At 36.7% G+C, this 20,764-nt stretch overlaps 4 protein-coding genes across 7 annotated transcripts; 1 reads left to right on the forward strand and 3 right to left on the reverse strand.

Annotated features, from left to right (window-relative positions):
* The first annotated feature begins 347 nt into the window (after window positions 1-347).
* On the forward strand, window positions 348-974 carry LOC117629059 (NDR1/HIN1-like protein 3). Its single transcript, XM_034361580.1, has one exon. The coding sequence runs from the start codon at window positions 348-350 to the stop codon at window positions 972-974; it is 627 nt and encodes a 208-aa protein (XP_034217471.1).
* A 96-nt stretch (window positions 975-1,070) lies between these two features.
* On the reverse strand, window positions 1,071-6,988 carry LOC117629397 (protein BONZAI 1-like). Of its 2 annotated transcripts, XM_034361973.1 has the most exons (16): window positions 6,593-6,988; window positions 6,199-6,246; window positions 5,530-5,678; window positions 5,391-5,439; window positions 5,018-5,074; window positions 4,325-4,519; window positions 4,062-4,196; window positions 3,622-3,683; window positions 3,420-3,522; window positions 3,222-3,336; window positions 2,812-2,888; window positions 2,593-2,730; window positions 2,334-2,498; window positions 2,016-2,129; window positions 1,789-1,885; window positions 1,071-1,696 (listed from the first exon to the last, which is right to left on the reverse strand). In XM_034361973.1, exons 1-16 carry the CDS (start codon window positions 6,740-6,742, stop codon window positions 1,602-1,604), a joined length of 1,749 nt encoding a protein of 582 aa, XP_034217864.1. In that variant the 5' UTR covers window positions 6,743-6,988; the 3' UTR covers window positions 1,071-1,601. The 2 variants fall into 2 exon arrangements, with proteins under 2 accessions (XP_034217864.1, XP_034217865.1); XM_034361974.1 differs by lacking the exon at window positions 6,593-6,988 and having other exon boundaries at window positions 5,530-5,717.
* Window positions 6,989-9,728: 2,740 nt separating this feature from the next.
* Window positions 9,729-12,881, reverse strand: LOC117629399. Its single transcript, XM_034361979.1, has 5 exons — window positions 12,782-12,881; window positions 11,594-12,021; window positions 11,375-11,494; window positions 10,717-11,270; window positions 9,729-10,304 (listed from the first exon to the last, which is right to left on the reverse strand). Exons 2-5 carry the CDS (start codon window positions 12,011-12,013, stop codon window positions 10,028-10,030), a joined length of 1,371 nt encoding a protein of 456 aa, XP_034217870.1. The 5' UTR covers window positions 12,014-12,021; window positions 12,782-12,881; the 3' UTR covers window positions 9,729-10,027.
* Window positions 12,882-15,158: 2,277 nt separating this feature from the next.
* Window positions 15,159-19,479, reverse strand: LOC117629398. 3 transcript variants are annotated; one of them, XM_034361977.1, is made up of 8 exons: window positions 19,147-19,479; window positions 18,329-18,485; window positions 18,083-18,241; window positions 17,755-17,911; window positions 17,184-17,228; window positions 16,626-16,791; window positions 16,084-16,454; window positions 15,159-15,772 (listed from the first exon to the last, which is right to left on the reverse strand). In XM_034361977.1, the coding sequence occupies exons 1-8, from the start codon at window positions 19,369-19,371 to the stop codon at window positions 15,454-15,456; spliced, it is 1,599 nt and encodes a 532-aa protein (XP_034217868.1). In that variant the 5' UTR covers window positions 19,372-19,479; the 3' UTR covers window positions 15,159-15,453. The 3 variants fall into 3 exon arrangements, with proteins under 3 accessions (XP_034217868.1, XP_034217867.1, XP_034217869.1); XM_034361976.1 differs by having other exon boundaries at window positions 18,083-18,485; XM_034361978.1 differs by having other exon boundaries at window positions 18,083-18,493; window positions 19,147-19,258.
* Between the last annotated feature and the right edge of the window lie 1,285 nt (window positions 19,480-20,764).

The raw sequence follows: 20,764 nt of genomic DNA on the forward strand, positions 1-20,764 counted from the left end.
TTATAATGTAGTGACTTGATTTGGTCATAATTTGACTTTTCAGTTTGAGTTTCAAACGTATACGTACGTAATATATCACCTAAAGATTCGTACCATGTTGTTCTACAACTCCAATCCCTTAAACCATGGATGATGATAAAATATATTTTCCAGATTTTTCTAGAAATATTCCGGATATGCATAATCAATTTCCTGATTATTCTCCTCTCCCCCACTCCCCTATAATTACTTTCCTTCCTTCCTTGTGTGTTGTACACCATTGTATTCTAAAAATTTCTAACCTAATTCTATAGCCCTCAAATTAGCTGAAGCTCTCCAATTTTCTTCCCGTTCTTTAGCAGCCAGCCATGTCTGCAAAAGATGACAGCTTTGGCAGCAGCTACCTCCCTTCTTTCGACGAAACAGACGATCTCAAAATTACCAAGCCAGACGTAGTGAGATTTGCCCTGATCATAATATTTGTTTGCGGAATGATATTTAGCGACATTACAGAGATTCCCACCGTCCCGAAATTCTCCGTCGACAATGCTTCTCTTACCCAATTCAACTACACCAAAACCAACCACTCTCTCTCCTACAACCTTGCCCTCAACATCACCATCACAAACTCCAAGAAGTACATCGGCCTCGAGTACAGTGACATCCAAGTCACTGCATATTATGGAAAGACGAGGTTTGCTTTTGTGACTTTGGTGAACGAAACTGCATCGTTTCACCAAAACCCTAATACCACTGTCAGCTTTGAGAATGTGGCTGTTCAAGGGCAGAAGTTGGTGCTGTTTGCGGAATCAAATTTTAACAAGTATAGTTTGGGGACCGCTGCCGGCGTTTACAGTGTTGACCTTTTGATTGCTTTCAAGGAAACGTTCCTCTCCGGCAATGCCATCTGCAATCTAAAGCTTCCTTTGGGTTTTAATGGAACAGCCGCGCCTGGTTTCCAGGCTACAAAGTGCTGGAGGAGACGTTATTATTAATTCTCTCTTTGTGGAAGTTAATGTTTTTTTTTATTTTTTTTTAATGACAATTACATTCAAGATAGTTGATTTGCTGACATCCTTAAAAGTTCATGATAAGCCCATCAAAAGACATTGCTGTTTGGTGCGACACACAGTTCTAATGCCACGAAACATATAAATTTGCAACATGATAAACAAAATTCGGAAAGGGAAAAAAAAATCCAGATTATGCAGCATTTTGAACACTTCATACAGATTCCATTTCGAAAAGATGAAGATACTTGTATTTCTATTCTGAAACTGTTCTTCACATCTTTCTCTAATTGTTGATTTTGAAAGATAACCCAGTCGCCTATAGCCATAACTCTGGCTTCGTCGTGTGTAGGGCCTCTAATTGTAGAACCCTAGCCTGGTAAAGAAAAGCCGTGGACACTTTAATTGGGCTGTCTCACCAAGGCCACGAGGACTGTGCAGCTACAGCCAGCCCAACTCGAATGTGACGATGCAACATAGAATTGTTTTTCTTCATGATAAAACCACATTTGAATTTCAATGCAGCCAAAAAGGGGAAAAAAAAACAGCAAAAAATATTCAGGCTCATACTGCGTGAGGATCAAATCTTCATATGTACAGTTCTTTACATGATCACAAAATTGGTTTGACATCTCTGGATCGCATGTAAGTCAGAAATTGAGAAGGTAGCTCTGCTAGAAGTGCCTGAACAACAGAAATTTCTCCACCTGCAAATCAAAGCAAAGTTACTGCCCACCTAGAAAGAATTGCTAAAGCCACTACGCAAAGTTGGTTTGCCAGAAATGAAAAAAAGACTCACTTTGTACATCTCGGAATGGAACAAACTGAACTATATCACGTGAAGCCACACGTCCAGTCGAACTTTCAAGTCTCTCACCCTTGTCAGCATCCAAAATCTTTACAACGAAAGTGGAGATAGTAAGTTGTAGCATTCAGGCTTTTATTCAGAGTATGACTTTGCAATCAAAACAATCGGTACTGTAACACAAGACATTCCAGCATTACAAACACAAGGGAATGAGATACCTCCATTTCTTTGAAGTCAGCTCCTCCTACTCCAACAATGAGGATTGACAATGGCAGGTCAGATGCTTTCACGAGGGCATCTTTGGTTTCTTGGAGATCTGTCACTACTCCATCCTACGGCAGTGAAATTTTAGAATAAAGTTGAAGTCAACTAAAAGAACTTCAGAGATATATACAAGTACTAAAACAACTTCAGAGACATATAATACAAGTACTAAAAGAACTAGAAGATTACCAACTGAACAGTCTTGATAAACTGAAGTCTAAAAGAAGTTCAGGGACACATAGGATAACATATTCAACCCCATTTATGCTTACCGTGATTATTAACAAAACAAAGTATTTTCGTCCACCATTTGCAACAGACTGGCTGGCATTTAATGCAGCATTGGTAATTACAGGTCCAAAAAGAGTTGGTCCTGCAAGAGAAACATTTTGGAGGGCACTTGTATATGCCATCATGATTCCTTGGATTCCTTCAACCTGAAAGAAGTAGATTTACAGAGTCCTTAATACAGAGAAAGAAGCTACAAAGTTTAAGATAACAAAAGCAAGTTCTGGTCATAAACTATTTCACCTCACAGTAATGACTACTCCCATTCAAGTTGAAACAATGATTTACTGGACCATCAATTGGTCGGGCTCCAAATCCCCAGGCAGGAAAGCGCTTGTCTGAATCATAAAACTGCAACACCTCCACAACATCGATGATTGCCTGAAAAACAATGTCACAATCATATGGGTCCGAATAAAGGAATAATTTGTGAAAATTATAATAAAGGGACCTAATTCTCACTTTCTGGTATGCATTTGGCCGTCCTGAAGGATCTATATAATGCAAAGAATCAGGCAGGCGAGGATTTCCATTTGAAGCTGATAACCAAGGAATATGAGTGAATTTTATAAGACAATTTAGCATGTACTATATGATTCATTCTGAACAAGTTTGCATTTATAAGAGGGAAAGAATAAGCGAAGTTCAAAATAATAAGCTATAACAATGCTTTCCTATATATACTATAGCAAACAACTTTGCAACCATGATTTAGAAATATTTGCAAGACTAACATCTAGTGACAATCACTTCTATCATATAATTGAACAATGAACTACGAAGATATATTTCTCAAGCCAAAGGAAGCATCTAGTTGCACTCATCATTTTTTTTTTTTTAAAGTTAAGTAACAAATACTTGTACATAAGCACCTGTAAAATCAACAGCGACCATGAAGTTCAATTCACAGCCCCCAGCCAAATAATCAAGGAAGGTGTGCTGGATGCTCTCCGTAAACTTGTCCACAAATAGTTGGCTCTTTAGTATCTGCAATGAAGTCCCGAGAACTTGTAAATTAAGAGAGATTGGGATGGAAATTCACTTAAAAATATATTATGTTACTATATTACCTTGTTGTGGTAATCATGCCCAACAGTGGTTGGTAAAAATAAATTCTCTCCTTGCCCAATAGCATGAAGCTTTTCCAACTCTGCCAGTGATTTCTGAATTTTGCTGTTTATTCAACAATAAACGCACAGTAATGTAAAAAAAACAAAAACAAAAATTCATAGGAATTAGGGAACAAGATGGAAGAAATAGATATTTATTTACCCAATCAAATCATGCTTGCCATTGTTATTGAAATTAAAACACTCCATTATCAATGGGCTATCCTGCAGATTAATAATAAAACTTAAAATGAGAAAGCTATTAGAAACAATAGGAGAAGCACAATATGATCAAGCTATGAAGAAGCATTGCTTCTTATCACAAATACCCACATACATCTTTACTGATGGAATTTGCCTGTTAAACCACATGGTTACTAAGATGGAGCTCTCAGTGTCAGCATATTTTTATAGTGACAGTAGCCACATTATGGACAAATTAAGTTAACAAATTAAACCACCAAAATCTTTGACTTTCCATGGGAACTAAATGAACAAAGCATTCTGTGACAAAATAGAAAGGGGCAAAGCATTATAGACCCAGCAAACTCAATCTCCACTAATTCAGACTTATGCTGGCACCGAAAAGAAACTTGTTTATACCTTGCTTCCAACTTGTTGAATATTTAAATATATTGGTTTCCATGAGGGTTTGAGCTCATTCTTTATGACTTCTGTTTTGCAAACTGGAATTGTGGTCCCACTCTCCGTAAGTTTTGATATTATCAAAAAAGGGTCCTGTAAGACAAATCAGAACATGTGTCAAAACATAAACCATTTCCATTTGGCCAAGCATGCATATATCTAGAAATGCTCATAAATATAGATATCCAAAAAGAAAGAAAGAATAACTCCACAGCCCCTACACTTTTTGAGAAGAGATCCTTGTATTCCAAATCTGAACACCTTAAACTCATCTCTACCGTTGTCTTTGAGCTAACAGATTCCTCAGCATGCACAATGAGCTTTCCACGGTCTCTATGACGATTGGATCTGCTTGGCTCTGAGTCTTCTCTATATACAAGATCGAGGGTTAATAACCTGTCTGATTTAGGAACTATCTGCACAGGTAGAAAGACGAATTAAAGGGTAAAAGCATCAGATTTCAGAGCTTCAGGTATAGTCCTTGTTGAATAAATAATTTCCACTAACGTATCTTGGTAAACCAGATACACTAGAAAGATGAACTAAAATACTTCTCAGATTAGAGAGATCGAGACTTTCATCACATGATGAGAGCTTCTCTCTCTCCCTCTCTCTCATTATATTATATTAATATATATATATATATATTGCGTTGTAACGTGTCTGAGAGATGAAGCTCAGCTAAAGCACCCAAAGTAGAAGACCTTTTCTATTCTTTGATTTGATGCATCAGGTTTAGGTCGGCCCACCTTTGCAGAGGCAACAAAACCTCTATTCTGTACCCACTTAGGAGTCTGGATTTAGTTGGTTTCAAGCAGGTTTTGCGCATATTGGTCAACTTTGGAAGTCTAGATAGAATATCATAGATGTTCCGATTGTTTAATACTTCCACAGAAATGGTCACTATGTCATACCTGAGACAGTGCACAGGTTGCCTCACCAAGAAATTGTTGCTCTTCCAACCTAAGCATCTGCACAAGTAAAACCACCTATTATGAACCCGTTATGCTTGCAAGCACCTGAATTAAAGTAAGATGTGGAAACTCTTTGTGTTAATACATGAACTATAATGTGAAGTTACCAATACAGAACACTAAAAGCAAAAAGAAAAACAAGAAAGTTTCCCTCACAAATCAATTTCCATTTGATTTGACTTTTTGCCAAACGAGAAAATAACCATATTTGTCTTGCCACAAAGAGAGTTTCAGAGGACAACTGGATGATCCAGAACTCTAGCTTAAGAACAGGAATGACTATATGCAGGCACAGCATCATAAAATTTTGTACCTTCACATCTACATTGTGAAACTGAGTGTCAACGTCATACACACGAAACCTGTGATGAAAAATATACCATATGATACATAATTGTGAAACTGAAGACATGTTTTCTGGATTGAAAAAGAGATAAAAGCTTTAAACTTACACCAGAGTCTGCACAACCTCAAAATGATAAGTGATATTATGTTTTGTGATCCACTTTGGATTTAATGAATTTAGAACTACTTCAGTGCGACCAAGCTCTGAAAGTCCTCCATCTCTTCCTTTTGTATAAATAACCACCATGGGATCACTCTATAGAAAATAAAATTCATGAATAACAGACTGACATTCCTGAAACAAAAGAAAAATTTACACAACTAAAATATGGAGCATGAGAGCAAAGCAAAAAGAACTACCATTAACATGATAGAAGAAAATGAACTTTGAGAACTACATCAGAAGTATGAAATAGGGCAAATAAAAGGGGTCTTAGCACTGAAAATAAATCAGGATTGCTACATCCATAATTTAATCCTGAAAATAGCTACAGTAGCCGTCAAATGAAGTGTTCATCTTCAGGTAGAAAAGTGTGAGTTGCAAATCTTACCATCAGGTTTTAAATTCAAAAACAGTTCATTTAAGCATAATAAACGTTGTATAACACGACTGCAATGAGTAAATCAACTTTGTGAATCAATAAATTGCGAACAAGAGCACGACGATAGTAAAGGACTCCATTCAAACATCAACTATCCAAACTAGCCTAGGCTATGGATTTAATAGTAGAAAACTGCAAGTAATGGTTCCTCATATTCAATGTAGAGCGACAAACCTTGGAGAGCACGTCCCGATCGCGCAAGTCTATTGCAGCAAACGATAACTGCACGTGAATTGTTGGAAAAGAGACAAAATAAGAAATTATAGAGCTCAAATGGGGGCTTTAACTACTAAAAAATTCCTAGAATTGTAGTAGCTTCAGCTGCAATAGGTTTCTTGAAATGAATATCACATTTCAAATTATTTTAATTATTTATGAATCCAAGCGCACAATCAAAATTTAGCTTTAGCGAGTTCAAGTTCTACAGAAAAATGCAATTTCGAACAAAGGATCCCACCGAACGGCGTCGGATTTAAGCTCAACTGAAAGTCCAATCCAAATTGCTAGTTGCTAAAGAAGACAGTTACAGAAAGAAATGGCTCACGAAAATTCAAGAGAGAGAAGTAACCTCGATCTGAGAGAAGAGGCCGTTGTAGCCGCGATTCCTAAGGAACAAATCGACGGCGTCGTTCGGACCGTCGTAGGGATTTCCGTGAGCAGCGGCGGTGCCACCCACGGCCGACATCCCGCCGGTGTCGTTAGAGAAGCAGTTGCCCATTCCGAAAAAGACTCAACTCGACTCGACCCTTGCAATTCGGGTTGGAAAACTGAGCTCAGCTCGACTTCTCCTCCGCCAGTCAACGTCACCCTCCTCGGCTCTGCTAACTCTCAACTTACTTTGTATTTTTCTGTCTCTTTATATATTATTTCTATTTATAATAATATCTCAAGCTCTCAACCAATTTGATTGATTAGAGGAAAAACGAAATGGAAACTGGAAATTAAACGAAACGCCAACTTAGTTTAAACTCTCTAATTAAGTCTCCAGTCTACCACGCTCTACCAACTTAATCTACTTCCCTCTGAAAATATTATTCTATTCATGCCTGGCCCCACCTATCTCTCTCTCATATGGAATCGAACTTAAGGGTAAGAAATCGAATTTAAGTGTAAGAAAATTGACACAGTATCTTCGTCAGTCAACGAGTCTAATTCATGTCTACTTATGAGTGGTATTTTAAACTGTAAAAATATTATTACTGTTGATTAAGAAAAAACGCGTTTTGCTTTAGAATAGATGAGAATTAGTTGAATCAATGCAAAGAGAAACAAATGGCGATTAGTTGAAGAAACCGCGTTTTTCTGTTGTTTTCTTTACAAGGGACTGTAAATTTCCTATGGAGGCGGAAAAAAAGGGGGTTGTGGTGGGGGTGTCTTGTGACTTGCTGCTGTCGTTTTTCTTTTCCTTGAAATGGAAAGTAGTCTTGCTCTTTGAACCGTCTAGGAAGTTGCCCCATCAGATGTTCCACAAATGGAAAAACGTTGGTATTGATATTAGAGCATCTCCAACCGACGTGTCAAACGTGCCACATAGACATATAACAGCTAGAAATAACATCTCATATCATTCCAACCGATGTGTCAAAGTTGATGTGAAATGAAGGCTAGAGATTGAGATGTTATTTTTAACATTTCAAAAACAAGATGTCAAATAAATATTTTATTATTTTTTAAAGACAAGTGACTATTACTTTCATTTATTATTTTCCTTATTTATTTATTTTTCTTCTTTATCTTAAATGATTTGACTGCTACAATAATTATTTATTTGACATATCGGGTGGAGCGTAAAAGTATGCAAATGTCAAATTGCCATATCAGTCATCAAATTTAAATTTAATGTTTTGTATTTAACATCTCCCTTGGAGATGCTCGAGATGCTCTTAATAATTTAGCTCAAATTATAATTATACAACAATATACACGTGTTGTTATCGTCACACACAATCGAGAAATTTAACATTCGAGTTATTTATGTATCACATTAGTGAACCAAGTAAAATGCACTTAATATGTTTAATTATTAGGACTAGTTAGAAATTATTATGAGTTTTAGAAGAAAGGAAACACAAAAACAGAAAAGTTAGAAAACACGGAGTACTTAACAGTCACACACAGCTATGACCCTTGAGAATCCACCCACCCCGTTGTCCGACTTTTCATTATTTGCCTTTTCTTTTTGGTTGCTGCGATTTTACCTGTCTTTTACTTGGAAAATACCAAGGCAATATTGTACACACCTTGATGTTATTTCTCATTCCAATTATAGAAGATGTCTCGAATTCGAAACTTCCGTGCAAATAGCATGGTGTGTTGAGAATTTGGATGTTCGGATGCATCACATGGGATGGTTGCAACATGTGGGATTTTGATTATATTAATTTGGATGTTTTGTAGTTAAAAGCTCCTGAATTTTAGATTAATTACAAAATTAAGTGAAAAAAAACTGGCATTTTAAATGGGTTAATTTTTCCAATATATTATCTGTGTAATCATGGTTTCCAATATAGAAATATAAATATAATGGTAGCTTAGTTTCTTTAAGGACACATTACTGTGTCAGCATATGATGAAATTGAACGGAAATATAATTAGTCAATAAGCAAAACTAATTAAAAGAATTCTGCGCTGCAAATGGAAGTCAATAAAACGACATGTTGCTTTCTCTCCATATAATTATGCAGAGAAAAAGAAAGAAAGCAAAAAAGAAAGGCAGAGAGAGAGACCGAGCAAAGCAGACATGGCCAGCTAAAGTGAATAGCTCATGTTGGCATGCATGGCTGTTTAAAGGTTCATAATAACAATTATTGCATGCCCATTTATTCTAATAATAATGTGTACCAGCTATAAAAATAAATAAAAAAGTACCCAAAAACAAAACATATATAATGGCATTGACGTAGCAGAAATCTTTCTGGCTCATTTCAGCCTGGAATTGGGTTCGCATGATCCAAGGTAGGCATTGCCTTTACTTTTCCACTTTCTTTAATCCTTTCAAATCAAGATGAATTCATTCATGTCCCGACCCGACATCTTTATAGTTTATCTCTCTCGTTTCATTTCATAATATATGTATCATTTTATACGTCGTGATATATTCTCTCACGTTTCATAATATATGTATTATTTTATGCGTCGTGATATATATATTATTTTGTAGGTCTCTCTCATTAAAGATAAATAGACATGAATTTCATATCTATGAGTTGTGTCACTAATTTAACAAAAAAGAATAAGTGGGAAATCCCCGTCAATTGTCATAACAAAGCGTGGTGGTGACATTCCTAGCTGAGCTAGAATTTCTTGGAGTCAACGAGCATTGAGGTCAACCACTAGATATAGATCATATTCATGCCATGGATGGTGGAGAGAGAGAGAGAGAGAGAGAGAGAGAGAGAGAGAGAGAGAGAGAGATGCATGTGAACACACTTCTTCCTCTAGCTACAGCAGGGTTCATTTTGTTTTGGTTCCCTTGAGACAGCCTAGAATGAGGCGAGCAGGTCCCAGCCTTGAACACTTGCTTGCTCGCTTGACAACAATCATGGCAATACAATTGGATGAGTCTTGGTCAAGGTCAAGGTCAAGGTCAACTTCCCACAATTCTAACTGACCCATGCTTACAACTTTATTGATCTATCTTATGACCCACCCACGTATCATAGCAATGGAATAATACATAATCATATAAATGAAGCAATCAAAAGTGATTGAATATGACTCTCCCTCATGCTAATTGAAAATGATACGAAATAATGCTCTATTTTTAAAAGACCATTCTGCAAGCAAGGCCACAGCTGCCCTTGCCCATTTTACACTGAGCTACAATACTACCAATGTATCATTCCTACCTACCTAGTAACTATTTATAACTGACTAGAATATTGTTTTAAACTCACAACATAAACTAAGTATAGGGGAAGTCATAAAAAGACCAAGCATTTCATTGCAAAAGATTCATGCTCAATTTCCAGCATGTTTGAGATCCACAATTTGTCCATCAGCTCTATGTTGGGCTGGCCCCTGTCCAGGAATTTGATGACAGCATCGGAACTGTCCCTGCTGCAAGCCCAGGCTGTTCTGATGTGAACGTATGTTGTTGCATAGATGGTGGAGCATGTGAGGCTGTAGGCACTTGGTGGAGATTGTGGTGTTCAGCAGCATTCTCCTGCTGTAAAATAGTTTCCCCATCCGTCTGCAGAGATGACTGACTGTAACCATGCCCGAAGCCCGTGTGTTGATCAGTAAGAACCATATCCTGTGCAGCCTCATACCTGTAATAGCTGCAACACAAAGACCTTGATTATTTAAGTCCAATAAATAACAAAGATAAGTCCAATAAATAACAAAGATAAGTCAAATTAAACAAATTTAAAAGATATTGCACAGTTCAGCTAGAAAGGGGGCTGTGGCATAGTTTTTTCCAGTCCAGGCTGCTGTTCTTAACATGATCATATGCAACTTCCATTTAACCAATCAAATATAACATTTCCCAAATTACCTAATTTATTTTTATTTCTTTCTAGGGAGAGTCACCCAAATCTTCACTTCTTCAGTTAATGTGGCTTCCCAGAAGAGTACTCTTTGCCTAGCATTTTGGTTTAGGAAGGCAGTTGCTTGGTGGAGCATGGAAAATTCCAAGTTGCCAAAAATGAAGCTAAAATAATCAAAATCAAGCTACCACGGGAAGAGTACCTTTCATATGATTTGGGTGCTGGCTGGGCAGTTACTTCAGCCAAGTGATGCTGCCCAAATTCAGCAGAATAATACGTCTGACTTGAAGCTGGCATAGCTTGTGGCTGCACAGCAGGATAAAAGTAGCTCATGTTCATTGTGTATCCATAACTAGGGTATTGTGGGTGTAGGACGCTCGGTTGAATATACTGAGGCTCCAACATTGGTGAAGCCCAGGCTGCATTTGGATCCTTCATGGAAGGCAGGCTTACTGAGGACTGAAACTGATCCTTCATAGGTTGTGCCGGCACTATTGGTTGTGAACCCACAGAATAATGGACAATACCCATGTTTCCTGTGGATCCACTACTATCCCACTGCTGATGGACTCCCTGTGGAACATGTTGAGGCACTAACACTTGTGGAGTGGAACTGGAATGCATTGAACTGAAGTATGTACTGCCTGAGGAAGGCAGCCTTGCACCGGTCTGAAATTGATCCTTCATATAGGAACTGTCGTTTTGGGTGGATGATTGCATGGTAATAGGATGAAACAGTGATAACAAATGGCTTACCTGCACCATAAGATAAACTGGAAAGTGAGTACAGTCAACCAAATGACAACAATCCAATTGGTAAGGATGAAATTGAACTGATTCCACTTAGAGGAGAAACTTACTTGTTGGCTATTGAGAATTGTATTAAACTTATTGGAACCTCTCTTGTAGTTGTCTTGAATAGCATGTTTAAAATCACTCTCTGGCAAGGGGAGGCATTCCCTGTAAATTTTGAATCTCACCTATATACAAAACTCAAGTGAAAAAAATTTAAAAAGCAACCTAAAAGCTAATCAAGAAGGAAGTAAGGTATCAAGTGAAGGAGAGAAAACTAAACTCACCTGTGCAGGAAAGTTTCCACCAAAAGCCGTTCTTTCCAAGTTCAACTTTCCAGCAGTGGTTGCTTCATATACCCCATAAAGAAACTTCACATTATAATCAAATAGAAACAGCTTCATGCCTGGCCTAATCTTCTCTATAACTTCCTTTCTTCCAGCGGGAAGTCCAAAAACACGGTGCAGGTGGCATTCTGGTTTTGTTCTTCCATTACACATAAATATATAACCAGAAAATTCTTCCAGACCCAGATGGTCCTTACGCAACCCTTGATCCTCAGCAGCATCTCTCCTTATGTTATCAGCAGGAGAAGAAACGCGGTCATATGCACGATTTTCAGAGGCAGGAGCATGAAAATAGTTGGCATCTAAGTAGTTCACAGCCGGTCCTTTGTCTTCAAACGCTTCATCTCTTACCCTGGTCATGTTGAAGACTAACAGAAATATTATGTAGTAAGCCACCATTAGGTTATGTCAAACAAAGAAACAGAGTCAAAGAAGCTGAATGAAAAAACCAAATTAACAAAAGTCATTGCAAACGCCTAGAATGAATGCTGGAGGGACAAACTAAATTGGCAGTGGCACACATTTCAAAATCTTACAACTCTCTAAATTTCTAAAATACTTCCTACCCTTCACCTAGAGTACTAAATTGTGTCACATTTCACTCTTAGCTGCAGTACAATCTTCTGAATAAGGTAAGGAAGATCTTATCATGGTTTTTTTTTTTCTTCAGAAATTTCGCTTGCACCTTCCCTTCAACCAAGCACCTATTTTTAACAATATCATGGTGTGAAGTATCTCCAAGCCCATTTTTTTAAACTTTTATTTTCCTTATTTATGTTAGCTAGAGCTCATGGACGACTGTCTAAACAACATTTACATGGTGATGGCCAAAAACCCATTTCAAAAAATGCACCCTTTTCGTTGATCATCACAAGTTCACAACTGAAAAAATAAAAATAAAAACCATTTTCACCAAAAAAACATAAACAATATGAACCCAAAGCATTCTCTTTTTCAACAGAACTTCAAAATCCAGAACAAAATGGCATTTCGAAAGGCCAAAAAGGAAAGGAAAAAAAGAGCACCGGCCTAGTTGGTAAATCAAACAATTATTAACAACAAAGTCAAATCGAAGAGCGACACAAAAATTGTACGATAAACCTCATTGAACTGAAAAATGACACTCACCAAATCCCAAGGAGAGGACGAAGCTTAAAGCGTCTCTGTAAGTCACAAAATTTGCCTGTGTGAGGAGAGACGAGAAAGGCCAAGTTGCGAGACTAAACAAGCCACTACAGTCCACAGTAGGTTACGTGTCACGTCGTCGGTTAAATATCATTTATGGGCTTCCCACCAATATTTTATTTTATTTTCCTGTGGAAATTGTAATTATAGTAAGTAAGATGAGTGGTTTATAAATTGTCTCAGTTTATTTCCTAACGTTTATAATGGCTCAATTTCTCTTTGAACGTCTTGAACTTCTATTATGCAACTAAGGTTGCCCTATTTCGATAGTTTTCAACGAAAAATCGTTAACTCAACTGATGTGGCAGGGATAGTCGAGTAATTTCATATACGTGACAAAAATTGATGAGAAAGTGACATTCAACGTGGCAATTGGTGAGACCCATGAGAGATTATGTAATACTGTGCTAGAGTTTCGAAATGTTAGATTTGGAAAAGAGCAAAATTTCGTTGAAAAATTTATCAGAAAATGACATTCAGCTGAGTTAATGATTTTTCATTGGCATCCACCCAGGACCACCACCACCACCAAGCCGCGACCTGCGACCTCCTCGCCCACCAGCGACTTGCATTTCAAGTATTTTTCTTTGCAACACTATATATTATTTGCTTTATGCTTAACTTTTTCCTCATGTTTTATATCAATTATGATATTTTATAATTTATATATCCTTTTATTTTGCATGATTTTAGTATAAATTTATAATTTATAATACAAAATAATTATTAAAAAAAAAGAAACGCCTAGCAGGGCCCGATTACTCCTCTAGCGATTTTTCGAACATTTTTTTCATGTATACTTCATACTGCCTGGATTTGATATATTTTATAGTTTTGTGCTCCTTTTATAATCATTGATACTACAAATGCAATGTCGTAAACCGCTACACTCAATTCGTTTTGTCCAAATGGGCAATTCTTTCTCACTGAAGAATCCAGTCTATTTTATTTACTACCAACCAGAGGAGATTGACATGGTTAATGTATCTGAAATGATGCAAAGTAGTAATTAGCCGTGATCACTCAAAGTTTTATTTGGGGGGACCTCTTCCCAGAGGAAGAAATTCGTACGAGGAGCCATGAGATGCTTGCAAATGAAGATATGCAGCATCTACTTCGTATCTTTAACATGGGTGGTTATATATGGTTATGGACATGCCTCTCCATCTCCATGAACGTTACTGAATACATCCCCAATACACCAGTGATTCGTGAATTACAGTATTGATGATGATCGCAGTGTCCTTCATCTGGAAAAGCTGTTGTTGGCTGGCTCAAGCTCTCAAGGCAGCCCTTAGATGGGGCGTATTCATAAGAAAGAAGGCTGTTGAGAGACAGGCACAGCTAGTTCAGTTGGATGATTCATAAATATTACTTGTACGATGATCGGAATTTTGGTGTCTTCCCCGCCTCCCTCATTCCGGTCATGCTGCACCTTTTAAAATTAGGCGTCTAGGCCCCGCTAGGCGGATCCCTTTTCTTTTCAAAATAAATAGTATAGCCGTGGCTATACTCCCGCGCGGCTATATTGGGGTCCCTTTTTTTTTTTCTTTTTAAAATCCTTGATTTTTGTTTATTCATAAGAGTAATTTATAGCATTATTCTGTACTGGTAATTACGCAAGTCTCTATTGTCCTCTTTTGATTTTTTACTTTTCTAGAGTTATTACTTATATAAAGAATTTAGCATTTTTTCCGTTTAATACTCGTATTATATACATAGGTACGTATTTTTCAATAATATTTCTGTTTTCTGTTCACGTCTTAAAGACTCACATTTTTTAAAAGAGATATTTAGTCATATACCCATTCTTAGCACTAAAACTATAAATAAATCCTACACCATTTAATTTATATAAACAAACCAAAAGAAAACCCAAAAAATAATAACTGATCATATGTATTTTAATTTTAATTATTAAATTACTTTGATGCTCCATTGAGTGTTTTGAGCTTTTTTATGAGGTTTTTGGGTTGGATTTGGTTTAAGAAATCAATGGCAGTTTTGTAATTTAAAAAAAGTTAAAAGTCCTTTTGTTATGTTGTAAATGGATTTTGAATATGTTTCTAAAGTCCATTTCATATAAATTTTTTTTTTTTTAATAAATAATTTGGGCTCCTATATTGGATATTATAGTGAATCTCCCTTTTTAAAAAGCAAACATACAATACACATATTGTACACGTACGTATATATTTTTCATGTTTAATACACATTTTTTACAAAATTTTCAATAATACAAATCAAATTCACATATTATTGACTAAAAATAATATTATAAAGTAGTTAATTTTGACCAAGAAGCAGAAACCACCAGATCAAAGATGAAGGCAACAGCTTTACTTAATCCACCAGCTGCAAATCTTTCATTTCCCCAAAACAAAATTTCATTCAATATATCCCCCATAGTAATATCGTTTTCCTCAAAAAATTACATACAATTCCCAACATCTCATCCGCATTTTCCTGCTTGATTCTTACAAAAATGCCCTACAAAGAGTTGTTACTCTTGAAAACAAGTAACAGATCTTCTTAAGCCGACCTGAAATGAGGAACACAAAATGTACCATTTTCTTTCTAAGGGCTAGCAGCTGTTTGGCTCGACGTTCAATCGGCTACGTGGTTTTGTGTAAACCAATGTTCAGATCAGAAGATATAGAAATGAGAAGGGGGCAAGAGTGGAGCCATACAGCTTTAAAAACCCGTTTCTGATGAGCTCTTATAGATTGAGAAGGCTTATGGGCGTGATATCTGATATCAAATATGTGAATCATGGGATCTGCGGTACCGGATGAGATGTATAAACCATCTGGAGACCAAGCCTGATTTATCAGAGCTGACTGAGATTCACTGCTTTCTTGCTTCCACCCAAAAGCATGTATTTCTGTTTGCCTCAGTCTGATATCAAATAGTCGGAGCTGCTTCTCATGGGTCCTGCATATAAAACATGTTAACATTACAATCTTCAAAATAGTATTAAGGATATTAGAAATCGTAACCGAAGAAAATCCCTTCAACGTAAATGTATGATTAGCTCAACTAGCCAAGGGTTTTACAAAATGCTATGATGGTTAATAATACACGTCAAAAACCATGAGGCATCTTAACAAATAATATGATTCAGCATGCAAATGCATAAGGTGAACAAAACGGGATTCAATTCCAGGAGTGCTAACAAGGCAACTATCCAGAGAGCACGCGTCGATGAAAAGAACATTCTAGCTGCAAAAATCAGTGTTTCTCACCCTGCTTGAACCATGAAGAGATTAAAGTCACAGGGATTTGGCAAGACACTCATGCATTTACTTTCTATCTGATGCTTGAACTCTGCTCTTCCCACGTTAGCATCAAACCCAACAATTCTCTTGTCTGCTCCAGCGGATAGTATTATCTGCTTTTGGCACATCCCAGCGACTCCCATGACAGCAGATGAATGCATATTCCTATGCAATGCCTTTGGTTTCCATACATTCTCAGCATCAGTCTCTTTCCAGATTATAACAGCATGATCGCTTCCACCAGTGACAAAACAGGTATTCTCCCAGGGTGGGAAAACTATGCTGTTAATGATCCCTTTCACATGAGGTTTATCTTCTAAGAAAGTAACACGAGCTTTCTGTCAATGCACAAAAAGACAAGAATCAGAGGTGAAATTATCTAAAAGCGGTACCGCACTTCTATATATGCCTGTTCTATATTTGTGTACCCAGGAGCACAAGAAATGCTGCTCAAGCCTCAGTGTAACCCACACACAATTGCAACAATTAATTTCAAAAGCGGCCCTTACCCCTTGTGTCCTATTTAGATTTAAAACTGATACTTGAGAATCACCACTATCAGCACTATAGACCGAAAATAGGCTGTTTCCCTCAGGGTGCCAGGCTATATCTTCTGGCCATCTCCTTTGTTTTGGGGATGCACAATCAGTACTACTAAGTAGAGAAGCACCTGACCTGCAATTACAAGAAACAAACGGATACATCAATCAGTTATGCAAAGTAGAAGCCCAGGCCTAAAAATTCAAGAACAATAGTGAACAGCAGAAGTGGATAAGCAACTTTATATTTCAGAACTGGAGATGAAAAATTGAAACTGCAACAATTAATACAACCAAAGGTCATAATATAATCATAGTTTTGCCTTTCTAAACACACCAACGAATAGCAGCCACACAGATACCAACACCAGTTTTTGAACCCACTCAAAGAAAAATAAAAGGTTGAAAAATGGACTGTAATAGGCTTGGAGATTGAGCAACATAATTTTCTCCCCCTTATAATGCTACCGAGCACACAATGTGAAGTTAAGAAATTAATAATGTAACAGGAAGAGATTTGGACTTTACCCCTTGGCCTGAACTTGCCACAAGTTGACTATTCCATCCAACGCACTGCAAAAATTCCAAAACACTTGTCAAAATTAATCATATGTTTGCTAGCATTTGATGCATTTTATAGTTACTAGTTGTAGGAAAAAATAAGAAATTCCAAGCTTTCTTTTACACGTCAAGTTCAAGTAAAGTGTCATTGCCTCTTTTTCAGCTGCTTACCAAATCATGTTACCAAAAAGAACAGTCATTCCTTTCTTTCTCTTAATAACTTTAAAATTTTAGGATAATGTCGTTTAACAGAGCACACAAAAATCTTACCAACTTATGACTAAGAAAGACAGATGCATAATTCCAAAGCAGTGGCATATCTACTTGACAAACATTTATGTGTGCAGTTTCTTGAACTGAAAGGCAAAGGCGGAAGAAAGGTACGAGATATTTTGAGAATTGGATATGTTACTTAAAGAGTTAAAGTTAGAGGCCTATTCTCACCCAGATATCATTGGATTTTGATGATAAGCCAAAAATGCAACTATTCTAATTAGGGACATATACTTCTTCCAGATACAGCAAACATGTTAATTACCTGGTCACAAAAAGCTGATCATTCACTGGGCACAAAGAAAGACTTCTCAACTTTCTCTTGTGCTGACTTGATATGTGATTGCTTGCATAGCACCGGATTATACTTGGTGAAGAGCTAGTATGAACCAACGGAATTAATTCTTTATGTTCTTTCTGTTCTGAAATACAAACAACTTTCCCATCACAAATAAAGAAATCAAGGAACCACACATACATGGAGTTGAGTAAACATTATACAAATCAAAATTGCAAATGTAACCCAGAGATCGACAGTCAAGAGGAAACTGAAGATGGAGACCGTAAGGCCAATCAACAGACTAGAGTCTTACCAAATTTCCGCTTTGTCCCTCTATCTTGAATTTCAACTTCCTGCTTTGAAGAAGTTCTATAAGATTTGTCCCCTTTTTCTTTGGTAGCACTAATAGACTGACTTGAAACTGAGGGACTGGTATGAGCACTAGAACTAACTGGAGCCTTCCCACTAGACCCTGCCAATTTTGTAGGTTGGGAAACTTTTGGAATGACAGCAGGAATTAAAAGTTCTGTTTTAGAATGAGGCTGGTTTCTAGTAGAACCTTGACTTAAATGGATAGGACTCGTTGATCTGGGTTCCACCTTCGCACTTTTAGTTCCACTACCCGGGGAACTCTTGGTTGACCCTACTTTGTCTTGGCGTCGAAGTCGTGCCAACTTAGTTTCGGAATCATTTAACCTCTTTGCTGCTTCCTCAAGCTGCATGCCTTTTCCATATAAACAATTAGTGGATAGTTTCCTTCAGAAGGCATCCGATGGGTTAAAGCACATAGAAACATTCATCCTTTCCGGGCATAAAGAAAATGTGATAAGTATCTTGACTAGGTGATTTTCACTTTGTAGCCACTACACAATGGGTTCAAACAAGACCAATTGACTAATAAATGAACAATGGGGAACAACTCCACACAGTAAAGCAAGTCATAAATAGCAGTGTTTATGGTCAGACTCAAAACCAACAACTTTCGAGCGTGAGTTATTGATTTCTAGCTTTCATCTTAAGAACCCCAGAAAAGAAATTTTGGAGTCTTATCACCCAAACTAGTTTAGGACACGAAACCAATATGTCTGATTGATAAAGGAGTAGTTTAAATCAAACTTGCTAAATTGTTTCCAATTGGGTAAGTAAGAATTAGCAAAAAGTTAAACTTAAGCTTATCGAAAGCCCATGATGGACAGTTTATAGCAGCAGCAGCACATGAAATAAGAACAAACAAAGACCATTCCAATAAACCCCAAAATGTCATCATCGAAAAGGACCAAAAACAAGAGAGAGAGAGAGAGAGAGAGAGAGAGAGAGAGAGAGAGAGAGAGAGAGAGAGAAGTATGAAACGTCAAATATGAATGGTGGGGACGCAACCTGAGATTTGTAATAGGAGACGCGCTGGCGAAGGTGATGAACTTCGCGCGTACGATGCTCAATCAAAGCGACGAGGGCTTCTTCTTGCTCTTGTCTGCTATCTGGGTCGCCGTTCTCTTCTGTCATCTTGTTTGCTGCTGCTGCGGCTGCTGCTTGTTCGTCGTCGTCGTCGTCGTCTATGACTTCTACGTTCTCTGTCTTGGGCTTCTTCAGTAGAGCGCTCATTCTAATCTTTTGGGCACTCTCCAGTTTTTCTCGGCGAGACCGAGACAATGGAACCTTTGATTCGGATTTTAGGCGGCCTGGATGGAACTGTGGAAGTTGCAAAACAAAACCCCAATCACAATTTAAGGCTTATTATCACAAAACGTCCCTAAAGTTTACGAAATTATCAGATTGCATCCTTAATGTTTTTTTTTGTCATTCGTGGTCCTCAAAGTTAGCATGTATGATCACAAATGGTCCCTGCCGTTAGGTTCCGTCAAAAACTCCGTTAGTTTGCTGACGTGGCATATATGTATATCACAAAACATCCTTAAGGTTCACACACCTATCACAAATGGTCCTTACGAAATTTTTTTAATTTAAAATTCATAAAATTTTTGTTTTCTTTTTAAAATTTATGAATTATAATTATTTTAAAATATATATTAAATTTTAAATACATGTGACACTATATTATTGTAGATGTGGGCTCCATATATATGCCACATCAACAAACTAATGAAGTTTTTAAAAAATAATTTAAAATTCATAAAATTTAAAAATGAAAAAAAAACTAAAGGTTTAGGGTTCATAAATGGTCCTCAAGATTAAAATCCTTCTATAAATTGTTTTTTCATTTATAAATAATTTTAAAAAGAAAACCAAAATTTTATGAATTTTAAATTTTTTTAAAAAAAATTCGTAAGGACCATTTGTGATAAGTGTGTAAACCTCAGGGATGTTTTGTGATATATATGTATGCCACGATAGCAAACTAACAGAGTTTTTGACAGACCCTAACGTCAGGGACCATTTGTGATTCCACATACTAACTTTGAGGACCATAAGTGACACAAAAAAACATTAAGGATGCAATCTGATAGTTTCGTAAACCTCAGGGATGTTTTGTGATAATAAGCCCACAATTTAATCACTTCATAAACTTTCTTTGCTTTTTATTGTTTATGATTTTTACTTTAGAAAATGAAAATAAATTAAATAAATAAATAACATTATTAAAGTTTTCTATCATTAGATATTTTAGCATTACAGACAAAATTACGCATGTACACGTATGTAACGTTGTGTGATTAGCACTCTTACTTGGCAGTATGAGAGAATGCTAAACATCATCTTTTAATATCCTATGGTTAAGACTTCATTTTTTTTGGGTAATGATTAGACTTCCAATATTAAGAAGTGATACTACGTTAAGATGGTCACGTGGTACATCTTGTATATGTGTTAACCATGTCGTCCATCCTCACTGGCAATACGATAAATGAAGGTCAGCTATCTAAAATTTCTGGTTTTAGATATTATGGTATCATTGACAATATTGATTAACTATTGAATAAGAAATACTCATTTGTTAAAAGAATAAAATAAATAGGATTTATTCTCCCATTTTTTT

This window comes from Prunus dulcis, chromosome 5 (assembly GCF_902201215.1).
Source record: "Prunus dulcis chromosome 5, ALMONDv2, whole genome shotgun sequence".
NCBI lineage: Eukaryota > Viridiplantae > Streptophyta > Magnoliopsida > Rosales > Rosaceae > Prunus > Prunus dulcis.

Bases quoted from the DNA above. Each gene is read 5' to 3' on its own strand.
- LOC117629059 (XM_034361580.1), top strand. From the start codon at position 348: ATGTCTGCAAAAGATGACAGCTTTGGCAGCAGCTACCTCCCTTCTTTC.
- LOC117629397 (XM_034361973.1), bottom strand. From the start codon at position 6,742: ATGGGCAACTGCTTCTCTAACGACACCGGCGGGATGTCGGCCGTGGGT. The intron at 5,679-6,198 runs GTTTGTCGCTCT...TATTTTCTATAG, and splicing joins ATCGGGACGTGCTCTCCAAG to AGTGATCCCATGGTGGTTAT. The intron at 3,337-3,419 runs GTAATATAGTAA...ACTTCATTGCAG, and splicing joins GGCATGATTACCACAACAAG to ATACTAAAGAGCCAACTATT.
- LOC117629399 (XM_034361979.1), bottom strand. From the start codon at position 12,013: ATGACCAGGGTAAGAGATGAAGCGTTTGAAGACAAAGGACCGGCTGTG. The intron at 11,495-11,593 runs GTGAGTTTAGTT...TTTTGTATATAG, and splicing joins GTGGAAACTTTCCTGCACAG to GTGAGATTCAAAATTTACAG. The intron at 10,305-10,716 runs GTACTCTTCCCG...TTTGTGTTGCAG, and splicing joins GCACCCAAATCATATGAAAG to CTATTACAGGTATGAGGCTG.
- LOC117629398 (XM_034361976.1), bottom strand. From the start codon at position 19,371: ATGAGCGCTCTACTGAAGAAGCCCAAGACAGAGAACGTAGAAGTCATA. The intron at 18,486-19,146 runs GTTGCGTCCCCA...AAAGGCATGCAG, and splicing joins TCTCCTATTACAAATCTCAG to CTTGAGGAAGCAGCAAAGAG. The intron at 15,773-16,083 runs GTGAGAAACACT...TTTTATATGCAG, and splicing joins CTCTTCATGGTTCAAGCAGG to GACCCATGAGAAGCAGCTCC.